General features: G+C 43.6%; 1 protein-coding gene across 1 annotated transcript; it reads left to right on the forward strand.

Moving 5' to 3' along the window:
- Positions 1-444: 444 nt before the first annotated feature.
- PEX11B (peroxisomal biogenesis factor 11 beta) lies at positions 445-7,466 on the forward strand. Its single transcript, XM_060757860.2, has 4 exons — positions 445-601; positions 2,457-2,572; positions 4,098-4,299; positions 5,751-7,466. The coding sequence occupies exons 1-4, from the start codon at positions 546-548 to the stop codon at positions 6,148-6,150; spliced, it is 774 nt and encodes a 257-aa protein (XP_060613843.2). The 5' UTR covers positions 445-545; the 3' UTR covers positions 6,151-7,466.
- Positions 7,467-12,121: the final 4,655 nt, after the last annotated feature.

Genomic DNA, 12,121 nt, shown 5'->3' on the forward strand with positions numbered 1-12,121 from the left:
GCTCCCCCTCCCCGAGGCTGAGGAAAGCAGCCAATCGGGAAAGCGAATAACAAAGTGGGCGGGACTTGTAATGAATTCGAACCAATCGCCTCACGATATACAAGAGTGACAGCTCCCCCTCGCCGAGGCTTTGTGTAGGCAATGAGGCACGAGGTGGGCGGAGCCTTTTACGAGTTTTACCCAATCACGTCACGTTATAAACGATTGATGTGTAAGCAGCCAATCGGGAGACCGGATAACAAAGTGGGCGGGAATTTTAATGATTTCGAGCCAATCGCCTCACGACATACAAGAGTGACAGCTCCCCCTCGCCGAAGCTTTCTGTGGGCAATAAGGCCCAAGGTGGGCGTGGCCTTTTGCGGGCTGTACTCAATGATTGACGTGTAAGCAGCCAATCGGGAAACCGGATAACCTTTAATGAATCCGAACCAATCGCCTTCTCGAGAAGCGGCCTTTGCCCGAGAAGTGTGTCCTTCGCGCTCTGCCGTCCCTTTCCCGGAAGTGGCCTCCCGTTCGGTCGCTGAGGAGACTCCCGAGGCGGCGGGATGGAGCCCTGGGTCCGGTTCAGCGCCCAGAGCCAGGCCAAGGAGCGCGCCCTCAGGTGGGCCCCGCACTCGAGACAGGCCTCGCACTCGAGAGTAGGCCTCAGGGGCCTTTTCCACAAGCAGGGCCCTGACAGTGGGGCCTGGCAGGCTTCGTTTGAGGCCTACTCTTCCCCTCAGGCCTGGGTGTTTCGGACTCCAACTCCCACAATCCCTCACAGCCGGTAGGGTGCTAGGAATTGTGGGAGTTGGAGTCCAAAGCACCTTATCAGGGGATATAGTATAGAGGTCAGCTGTGACCAGCAGTGCTGTAGAATTTCATAATAGTATTAGTATTGAGCACTCCGGCTGGAGGTCGGCTGTGACCAGCAGTGCTGTAGAATTTCATAATAGTAATAGTATTGAGCGCTCCAGCTGGAGGCCGGCTGTGACCAGCAGTGCTGTAGAATTTGGTAATAATATCAGTGTTGAGCGGTCCAGCTGGAGGTCAGCTGTGACCAGCAGTGCTGTAGAATTTGGTAATAATATCAGTGTTGAGCGGTCCAGCTGGAGGTCAGCTGTGACCAGCAGTGCTGTAGAATTTGGTTATAATATCAGTGTTGAGCGCTCCAGCTGGAGGTCGGCTGTGACTGGCAGTGCTGTAGAATTTGATAATAGTATCAGTGTTGAGCGCTCCAACCGGAGGTCAGCTGTGACCAGCAGTGCTGTAGAACTTGGTTATTTATATGGTTCACAGTGGTCTCAGGAAGTTACTGAAGGTACTGCGAGTCCCATCCTCTGTAGTCCATCCTTCTCCAAACTGCACCAGGATGGAGAGTGGGTCATAGGGGCTCTGTATGCCAAGTTTGGTTTTGATCAGTCATTGGATGAGGGTGGCAGCAGTCTCGGGAAGTGAGTAGAGCTACTTCAAGTCCCATCATCCATGGTCCACCCACATCCAAACTGCAGTAGGACGTAGAGTGGGTCATGGGGGCTCTGTATGCCAAGTTTGGTTTTGATCAGTCATTGCATGAGGGTGGCAGCAGTCTCGGGAAGTGAGTGGAGCTACTTCAAGTCCCATCATCTGTGGTCCATCCTTCTCCAAACTGCACCAGGATGGAGAGTGGGTCATGGGGGCTCGGTGTTCCAAGTTTGGTCTTTTTTGGTCTTCGTTGGGGGCCACAGTGGTCTGTGGGAACCAAAGGGTTTGAAAGAACTACAAATCCCATCATCCATTTTCCATCCTCTCCCAAACCTCACTGGCACATAAAGGGGGTCATGGGGGTTATGTTTCCCAAGTTTGGTCTTAATCAGTCATTGCATGAGAGTCACAGTGGTCTCAGAAAGTGAGTAAAAGTACTGCAAGTTCCATCATCTGGGGTCTATCCTCCTCCAGAGTGCACCAGGATGTAGAGTGGGTCATGGGGGCTCTGTATGCCAAGTTTGGTTTTGATCAGTCATTGGATGAGGATTGCAACAGTCTCGGGAAGTGAGTGGAGGTACTACAAGTCCCATCATCCGTGGTCCACCCACATCTAAACTGCAGTAGGACGTAGAGTGGGTCATGGGGGCTCGGTGTGCCAAGTTTGGTCTTCATCGGTCTTTGTGGGGGACCACACTGGTCTGTGGGAACCGAAGGGTTTGAAAGTACTATAAATCCCATCATCCATTGTCTGTCCACTCCCAAATCGCACCAGGACGTAAAATGCATCACGGGGGTTATGTGTGCTAAGTTTGGTCCAGGTCCGTCGCTCATGCAAGTCTCTGCGGCCTGTGAAAGTGAGAGCCAACCGGAAAGCTGCCGTCCTTCCACCCTCCGGATACATACATACAAACATTCACTTTTATTATATAGATAGATAGATATTGCATTACATTATTATGAATGTGAATGATGGGGCCTAGTCTTCATTCAACCTGCTTTTTCCTGCCTAGGGCCGCCCAGTATGCCTGCACTTTGCTTGGCTACACCCTCCGAAAGAATGGGGCCAGCCCCGGCTTCCTGGCCAGCGTCACGCAGCTCGAGGCCCACCTCAGCCTCGGCCGCAAACGTGAGTTAACATTTAGTACTTAATCATTAACAATCAGTGGTTAATAATTAATTAGGCTTCAACTTTAAGGAGATGCTCAAGGTAGTATTATTATTAATTATATCTTTAAAAATATTTAAATATTATTATTATTATTATATCTTATTTTAAGGAGTTGTCCAAGGTATTATTATTATTATTATTATTATTTATATCTTATTTTAAAGAGCTGTCCAATGTATTATAATAATAATAGTATTATTTATATATTATTTTAAGGAGCTGCCAAAGGTATTATTATTATTATTTATATCTTATTTTAAGGAGTTGTTCAAAGCATTATTATTATTATTATTGTTATTATTATTTATATCTTATATTAAGGAGTTGTCCAAGGTATTATTATTATTATTGTTGTTGTTGTTGTTATTATTATTTATATCTTATATTAAGGAGCTGCCAAAGGTATTATTATTATTATTATTTTTATATCTTATTTTAAGGAGTTGTCCAAGGTATTATTATTATTATTATTATTATTTATATCTTATTTTAAAGAGCTGTCCAATGTATTGTAATAATAGTATTATTTATATCTTATTTTAAGGAGCTGTCCAAGGTATTATTATTATTATTATTATTTATATCTTACTTTAAAGAGCTGTCCAATGTATTATAATAATAGTATTATTTATATCTTATTATAAGTTTAAAAAATTACTTAAAAGAACTCAATGTATGCATGTATACCTAATCAGAGGTATTTATTACTATTTGTCAAAGTTATTATTATTATTATTATTTTAAGGAGTTGTCCAAGGTATTATTATTATTATTATTATCTTATTTTAAGGAGCTGTCAAAGGTATTATTATTATTAATAATAATATATTATTTTAAGGAGTTGTCTAAGGTATTATTATTATTATTATTATTATTATTTATATCTTATTTTAAGGAGTTGTCCAAGGTATTATTATTATTATTATTTATATCTTATTTTAAGGGGCTGTCAAAGGTATTATTATTATTATTAATGTTAATATTAATATATTATTTTAAGGAGTTGTCCAAGGTATTATAATTATTATTATTAATATTATTATTATTATTTATATCTTACTTTAAAGAGCTGTCCAAAGTATTGTATTAATATTATTATTATTTAATAGGTAACATTTAATTAAGCTTCACATTTTAGAAGCTGCCAAAGGTATTATTATAATATTATAGTTATGTAATGAATAATTTAATGGTTAACAATTAATTAAGCTTCAATTTTAAGGAGTTGCCCAAATATTATTATTATTATTATTATTATTATTATTATTATTTTGTAGCGTGCTTTCTCTCTTAAAGGGAGACCCAAAGCGGTGAACAACACAATACACAACTTAAGAAATATATACTATATGTGTGTGTGAGAGAGTGATAGTATCCAAGACTTGGAAGGTACCCCTAAAGATCATCCAGTCCAGCCCTGTTCTTAACTGTGAGTCGTTCGTAAGTCGGATGTGTGTAACTCGGGGCTCTTTTCCTCTTCCAGTCTTCCGCCTGGGGAACTCGGCCGAGGCGCTGGAGGCGGCCAAGAGGGCCATCCACCTCTCGGACGTGGTCCTGCGCTTCTGCATCACCGTCGGCCACCTCAACCGGGCCATGTACTTCGCCTGCGACAACATCCTCTGGGCCGGGCGGGCCGGCCTCGTCCCCCACATGGACCAGGAGAAGTGGAGCCAGCGCTCCTTCCGGTGAGAACGGGCGCCTTGCTTGCGCTCCATGCTCATACAATCATTGAATAACAGAACAGGGATGTAGAGTGGGTCATGGCAGCTCTGTGTGCCAAGTTTGGCCTTGATCATTGGATGAGGGTCACAGGGGTCTCAGAAAGTGAGTGATGTTACTGCAAGTCCCATCATCCATGGTCCATCCTCCTCCAAACTGCAGTAGGATGTAGAGTGGGTCATAGGGATTCTGTGTGCCAAATTTGGTCTTCATCAGTCATTGGATGAGGGCTGCAGCAGTCTTGGGAAGTGAGTGGAGGTACTTCAAGTCCCATCATCCCTGGTCCACCCTCCTCTAAACTCAAGTAGGATGTAGAGCGGGTCATAGGGGTTCTGTGTGCCAAGTTTGGTCTTTATCAGTCTTTGTTGGGGGCCGCAGTAGTCTGTGGGAACAAAAGGGGTGGGAAAGTACTACAAATCCCATCATCCATTGTCCATCCTCCCCCAATGCTCACCAGATCGTAAAGAGGGTCATGGGGATTAAGAGTGCCAAGTTTTGCCTTGATTGGTCATTGATGAGGGTCACAGAAGTCTCAGGAATTGAGTGGGGGTACTTCAAGTCCCATCATCCATGATCAGTCCTCCTCCAAACTGCAGCAGGATGTAGATTGGGTCATGGGGGCTCTGTGTGCCAAGGTTGGTCTTTATCCGTCTTTGTTGGGGGCCACAGTGTCTGTGGGAACAAAAGGGGCGGGAAAGTACTACAAATCCCATCATCCATTGCCCGGCCTCCCCCAACCCTCACCAGATCGTAAAGAGGGTCATGGGGTTATTTATGTGGCTCTCAGTGGTCTCAGGAAGTTAGTGAAGGTACTGTGAGTCCATCATCCTCCAAACAGCACCAGGACATAGAGTAGGTCATGGGGGTTTTGAGTGCCAAGTTTTATCTTGATTGGTCATTGATGAGGGTTGCAGCGGTCTCAGGAATGAATGGGGGTACTTCAAGTCCCATCATCCATTGCCCACCCTCCTCCATGCAGCAGCAGGATGTAGAATGAGTCATGGGGACTCTGTGTGCCAAGTTTGGTCTTGATTGGTCATTAATGAGGGTCGCAGCGACCTCGGGAATTGAGTGGGAGTACTTCAAGTCCCATCATCCATGGTCTGTGGGAACCGATGGGTTTGAAAGTACTACAAATCCCATCCACCTTTGTCCGTCCTCCCCCAAACTTCACCAGGATGTAAAGGGGGCAGTGGGGGTTATATGTGCCAAGTTTGGTCCTGATCCGTCACCCGTACTTGTTGCAGTGGCCTGTGAAAGTGGCAGCCAATCAGAAAGCTGCCACATACACCGCCCTACCTCCACATACAAACACTGACTTTTATTATATACATAGAGAGATGTATATCTTAATATTATTAGTATTATTATATTATTTGTGGGACCCCTTCTGACGCTCACCCCCGTCTTCTCCCAGGTACTACCTCTTTGCGCTGATCCTGAACCTGAGCCGGGACGCCTACGAGGTCCGGCTCCTGATGGAGCGCGAGGTCAATGGCCGGCCTTCCCAGAAGACAGCCGCCTCCTCCGTGGCGTCCGGGGGCCACGCCAGCGAGGTCCCCGCGGGGGGTCGGTCCCCCAGCCTGCAGCGCCTGGCCCTGCGCGTCCGGCTGCAGCTGCGCCTCCTCTCCCGCGTCCTGCGCAACAACCCCCCGCTGCTGCTGGACCTGGCCAAGAACGCCTGCGACCTCTTCATCCCGCTGGACAAGCTGGGCCTCTACAAGACTGGGCCGGGCTTCGTGGGCCTCTGCGGCCTGGCCTCCTCCGTCCTCTCCATCCTGGCCATCCTCCACCCCTGGCTCAAGCTCAAGCCCTGAGCGCCGCCCGCCCCGGGGACTCTAGGACCACTTGGGCCTTCTCAACAAGGACCTTGACCCTCGGCGGCCGCCGTAGTCGACCTTACGATTCAGATCAGATTTGGGGTGATCCGTTCCTTGGATGTCTTTCTTTGACCCCAATGGCTCACAAGTGACCTCTGGGTATCAATATTTGGGATGATCCATTCATTGGATGTCTTTCTTTTACCCCAGTGGCTCATAAATGACCCGAAGTGACCTCTGGGTATCAATATTTGGGGTGATCCACTCATTGGAATAAAGACTGTCTTCAAGTTTGACCCCAATGGCTCATGGATGACCCCACGTGACCTCTGGGTACCAATATTTGGAACGATCTGCTCATTGGAATGAAGGCCGTCTTCAAGTTTGACCCCAATGGCTCATGGATGACCCCCAAGTGACCTCTAGGTATCAATATTTGGGACGATCCATTCATTGGATGTCTTTCTTTGACCCCAATGGCTCACAAATGACCTGAAGTGACCTCTGGGTATCAATATTTGGGACGATCCGTTAATTAGAATGAAGGCTGTCTTTGAGTTTGACCCCAATGGCTCATAGATGACTCCAAGTGACCTCTAGATATCAATATTTGGGAAGATCCATTCATTGGATGTCTTTCCTTGACCCCAATGGCTCACGAATGACCCAAAGTGACCTCTGGGTATCAACATTTGGGACAATCCATTCATTGGATGTCTTTCTTTGACCTCAATGGCTCACGAATGACCCGAAGTGACCTCTAGATATCAATATTTAGGGCGATCTACTCATTGGAATGAAGGCTGTCTTCAAGTTCGACCCCAATGGTTCATGGATGACCCCAAGTGACCTCTAGATATCAATATTTGGGACGATCCATTCATTGGATGACTTTCCTTGACCCCAATGGCTCGCGAATGACCCAAACTGACCTCTGGGTATCAATATTTGGGATGATACATTCATTGTAATGAAGGCAGTCTTCGAGTTTGACCCCAATGGCTCATGAATGACCCAAAGTGACCTCTGGGCACCAATATTTGGGATCGTTGGAATGAATGATGTCTTCTTTCTCCAACCCCAAGTGACCTCTAGATGCTCATATTTGGGTTGACCCATTCATTGGAACGAAGGCTGTCTTTCTTGGATGACCCCGAGTGACCTCTAGATCTGGACGTTTGGGGGTCATCATTCCTTCATGACCACACCCGTTGATGTTCTCCTCACTCTTTGACTCTCGGCCTCTTTTGTTCCCATTTGTTGTCTCTCACTTTCCTCCCTTCGTTCTAATAAAACCAACGGTTGGGTTCCAATGTTCCGTGCAATTTGGGGGAGTTCTAGTTCCCAACGGGGTTCTCCTCCTTTCCAAAATCTTCCCAAAGCTTGGGTAATGTTCTCGAAGCCAAAGGGTCGCAAGGTGGCACTGTGAATCCATCCGAGAGTCCAGCTTATTCCTTGTGAAAAGATACAATGATATTGGGTTGTTGTGAGTGTTCCGGGCTGTCTCGCCATGTTCTAGAAGTATGGATGACCCTGACGTTATGCAGGCGAAATGTCAGGAGAGAATGCTTCTGGAACATGGCCGGACAGCCGCAAAACACAGAGGTTGTGAGGTCCAGAGAAGGAGCCTCCACCACTACTGTATTATTGTTACAATTATTATTATAATCCAGCATCTACCAATCTCTATGGTTGCCATGAGTTAGTGGAGAGTCTACTGTAGTATTACTACTACTACTACTACTACTACCAGCATTATTGTTAATCCAGCATCTACCAATCTCTATGGTTGCCATGAGTTAGTGGAGAGTCTACTGTAGTATTACTACTACTAGTACTACTACTAGTACTACTACTACCAGCATTATTGCTAATCCAGCATCTACCAATCTCTATGGTTGCCATGAGTTAGTGGAGAGTCTACTGTAGTATTACTACTACTAGTACTACTACTAGTACTACTACTACCAGCATTATTGTTAATCCAGCATCTACCAATCTCTATGGTTGCCATGAGTTAGTGGAGAGTCTACTGTAGTATTACTACTAGTACTACTACTACTACTACCAGTATTATTGTTAATCCAGCATCTATCAATCTCTGTGGTTGCCATGCGTTAGTGGAGAAGAGTCTACTGTAGTAGTATTACTAGTAGTAGTAGTAGTAGTAGTACCAATATTATTGTTAATCCAGCATCTACCAGTCTCTATGGTTGCCGTGAGTTAGTGGAGAGTCTACTGTAGTATTACTACTAGTACTACTACTACAAGTATTATTGTTAATCCAGCATCTATCAATCTCTATGGTTGCCATGAGTTAGTGGAGAGTCTACTGTAGTATTACTACTACTCCTACTACTACTACAAGTATTATTGTTAATCCAGCATCTATCAATCTCTATGGTTGCCATGAGTTAGTGGAGAGTCTACTGTAGTAGTATTACTACTACTACTACTACCAGTATTATTATTATTATTATTATTATTAATCCAGCATATGCCTATCTCTGGTTGCCATGGGTTAGTGGAGAGTCTACTGTAGTATTACTACTACTACCAGTACAATTGTTAATCCAGCATCTACCAATCTCTATGGGTGCCACACATTAGCAGTGGGTCTACCTTATTAGTTTTATTACTACTACTACTACCACCACCACTATTATTATTATTAGTATTATTATTAATCCAACATATGCCTATCTCTATGGTTGCCATGGGTTAGTGGAGAGTCTACTGTAGTATTACTACTACTACCAGTATTATTGTTAATCCAGCATCTACCAATCTCTATGGGTGCCACAGACATGGGTTACTGGAGAGTCCACTGTAGTAGTATTACTACTACTACTACTACTACTACTACCAGTATTATTGTTAATCCAGCATCTACCAATCTCTATGGGTGCCACAGATTAGCAGAGGGTTTGCCTTATTAGTTTTATTATTATTATTATTATTATTATTACTACCACTACTACTACCACCACTACTGCTATTATTATTATTATTATTATTAATCCAGTATATGCCTATCTCTATGGTTGCCATGGGTTAGTGGAGAGTCTACGGTAGTATTACTACTACTACTACTACTACTACCAGTATTATTGTTAATCCAGCATCTACCAATCTCTATGGGTGCCACAGATTAGCAGTGGGTCTGCCTTATTCGTATTATTATTATTATTATTACCACTACTACTACCACCACCACCATTACTATTATTATTATTATTATTATTATTATTAATCCAGCATATGCCTATCTCTATGGTTGCCATGGGTTAGTGGAGAGTCTACAGTAGTATTGCTACTGCTACTGCTACAATTAATCCAGCATCTGCCAATCTCTATGGGTGCAATAGGCAAGCAGAGCGTCTACTGTAGTATTACTACTACTATTATTACTCAATAGTAGTAATAGTAGTAGTACTACAGTAGATCCTCTGCTTGCCTGGATCAATATCCAGCATCTACCAATCTCTGGTGCAATAGGCAAGCAGAGAGTCTACTATAGTATTATTATTACTACTACTACTATTACTACTCAATAGTAGTAATACTACAGTAGATCCTCTGCTTGCCTGGATCAGTATCCAGCATCTGCCGATCTCTATGGTGCAATAGGCAAGCAGAGGGTCTACTGTAGTATTATTACTACTCAGTAGTAGTAGTAGTAGTAGTAGTAATACTACAGTAGATCCTATGCTTGCCTGGATCAATATCCAGCATCTCCCAGGAAGGAATAAAAGGAAGCCAGGAAGATGGAAAGAAGGGAGGAAGGAAAGGGAGGAAGGAAAGAATAATGAAAGGAAGGAATAAAGAAATGAAAGGAGAGAGAAAGAAGGGAAAAGAAAAAGGAAGGGGGGAATAAAGGAGAGGAAGGAAGGAAAGAAAAGGGAGAGGAAGGAAGACAGGAGAAAAGAAAGGAAGAAAGGTAACAGACGAAGGAAGGAGAGTAATGAAGGAAATAGGGAAGGAAGGAGCAAAGAGGAAGAAATAAAGGGGAAAGGAAGGAAGGAGTAAAAGAAATGAAAGGAGAAAAAAGGAAGGAAAGAAGGAAGGAAGGAATAAAAGGAAGGCAGGAAGAGGGAAGGAATGAAGGAAAGGGAGGAGTAAAGGAAGGGGAAGGAAGGAAGGCAAGAATAGCAAACTGAAGGAATAGTTAAATGAAAAGAGAGGAATAAAGGAAGGAAGGAAGAAGGAAAGAAAAGGGAGAGAAAGAAAGGAAGGCACGAAAAAAGAGGAATAAAGGTAAGGAAGAATCGAAGGAAGGAGAGTAATGAAGGAGCAAAGGGAGAGAGGAAGAAAGGAAGGATCAAAGGAAGGAAGGAATAAAAATGAAAGGAGAAATAAGGAAGGAAGGAATAAAAGGTAGGCAGGAAGAGGGAAGGAAAGAAATGAAGGAGGGGGAAGGAAGCAAAGAGTAATGAACGGAAGGAATAAAGGAAGGGAAAGGAAGGAAGGCAAGAAGAGCAAAATGAAAGTAATGAAATGAAAGGAGAGAAGGGAGAGGAAGAAAGGCAGGAAGAGGGAAGTAAGGAAAGAATGGGAAGAAGGAAGGCAGGAAAAAAGGAATAAAGGTAAGAAAGAGACAAAGGAAGGAAGGAGAGTAATGAAGGAAATAGGGAAGGAAGGATCAAAGAAAGGAAAGAGTAAAATAAATGAAAGGAGAAAAAAGGAAGGAAGGAATAAAAGGAAGAGGGGGGGAAGGAAAGGAATAAAGGAAAGGGAACAAAGGAAAGAATAACGAAAGGTAGGAATAAATAAATGAAAGAGACAGAAGGGAAAAGAAACTGGAAGGGAGGAGGAAAGGAAAGGAAGGAGGGAAGAAAAGAGAGAAAGGAAGGAATTCAGGGGAAAAAGGAATAAAGGTAAGGAAAAGAGGAGGGGAGGAAAGAGTAAAAGGAACTAGGAAAGGAAGGAGCAAAGGGAGAGAGGAAGGAAGGAAGGATCAAAGGAAGGAAGGAATAAAAGAAATGAAAGAAAAAAGGAAAGGGAGGAAGGAATAAAAGGAAGGCAGGAAGAGAGAAGGAAGGAATAAAGGAAGGAAGGGGAAGGAAGGAAAGAATAACGAAAGGAAGGAATAAAGAAAGAGGAGGAAGGGAGGAATAAAGGAAAGGAAGGAAGAAGGGAAGAAAAGAGTAAGGAAGGAAGGCAGGAAAAAAGAAAGGAGTAAAGGGAAGGAAAGAAGGAAAGAGAGTAACAAACTAGGGAAGGAAGGAGCAAAGGGAGAGAAGAAGGAAGGAAGGAATAAAAGAAATGAAAGGAGAAAAAATAAAGGAAGGAATAAAAGGAAGACAGGAAGAGGGAAGGAAGGAAAGAATAACGAAAGGAAGGAATAAAGACATGAAAGAGGAGGAAGGGAGGAATAAAGGAAAGGAAGGAAGAAGGGAAGAAAAGGGAGAGGAAGGAAAGAAGTCAGGAAAAAAGGAATAAAGGGAAGGAAGGAAGGGAAGGAAGGAGCAAAGGGAGAGAGGAAGGAAGGATCAAAGGAAGGAAGGAATAAAAGAAATGAAAGGAGAAAAAGGAAGGAAGGAAGGAATAAAAGGAAGACCGGAAGAGGGAAGGAAGGAAAGGAATAACGAAAGGAAGGAATAAAGACATGAAAGAGGAGGAAGGGAGGAATAGAGGAAAGGAAGGAAGAAGGGAAGAAAAGAGAGAGGAAGGAAGGAAGTCAGGGAAAAAAGGAATAAAGGGAAGGAAGTCAGGAAAGAGAGTAAGAAAAGAACTAGGAAAGGAAGGAGCAAGTGGAGAGAGGGAGGAAGGATCAAAGGGAGGAAAGAATAAAAGAAATGAAAGGAAAAAAGGAAGGAAGGAAGAAAAGGAAGACAGGAAGAGGGAAGGAAGGAAAGAATAATGAAAGGAATAAAGACATGAAAGAGGAGGAAGGGAGGAATAAAGGAAAGGAAGGAAGAAGAAGAAAAGGGAGAGGAAGGAAGGAAGTCAGGAAAAAAAGGAATAA

Source organism: Anolis sagrei, chromosome 12 (genome assembly GCF_037176765.1).
Source record: "Anolis sagrei isolate rAnoSag1 chromosome 12, rAnoSag1.mat, whole genome shotgun sequence".
NCBI lineage: Eukaryota > Metazoa > Chordata > Lepidosauria > Squamata > Dactyloidae > Anolis > Anolis sagrei.

Coding starts and splice junctions, on each gene's coding strand:
- PEX11B (XM_060757860.2), top strand. CDS start 546: ATGGAGCCCTGGGTCCGGTTCAGCGCCCAGAGCCAGGCCAAGGAGCGC. Junction 602..2,456: donor GCCAAGGAGCGCGCCCTCAG/GTGGGCCCCGCA, acceptor TTTCCTGCCTAG/GGCCGCCCAGTATGCCTGCA. Junction 2,573..4,097: donor CCTCAGCCTCGGCCGCAAAC/GTGAGTTAACAT, acceptor TTCCTCTTCCAG/TCTTCCGCCTGGGGAACTCG.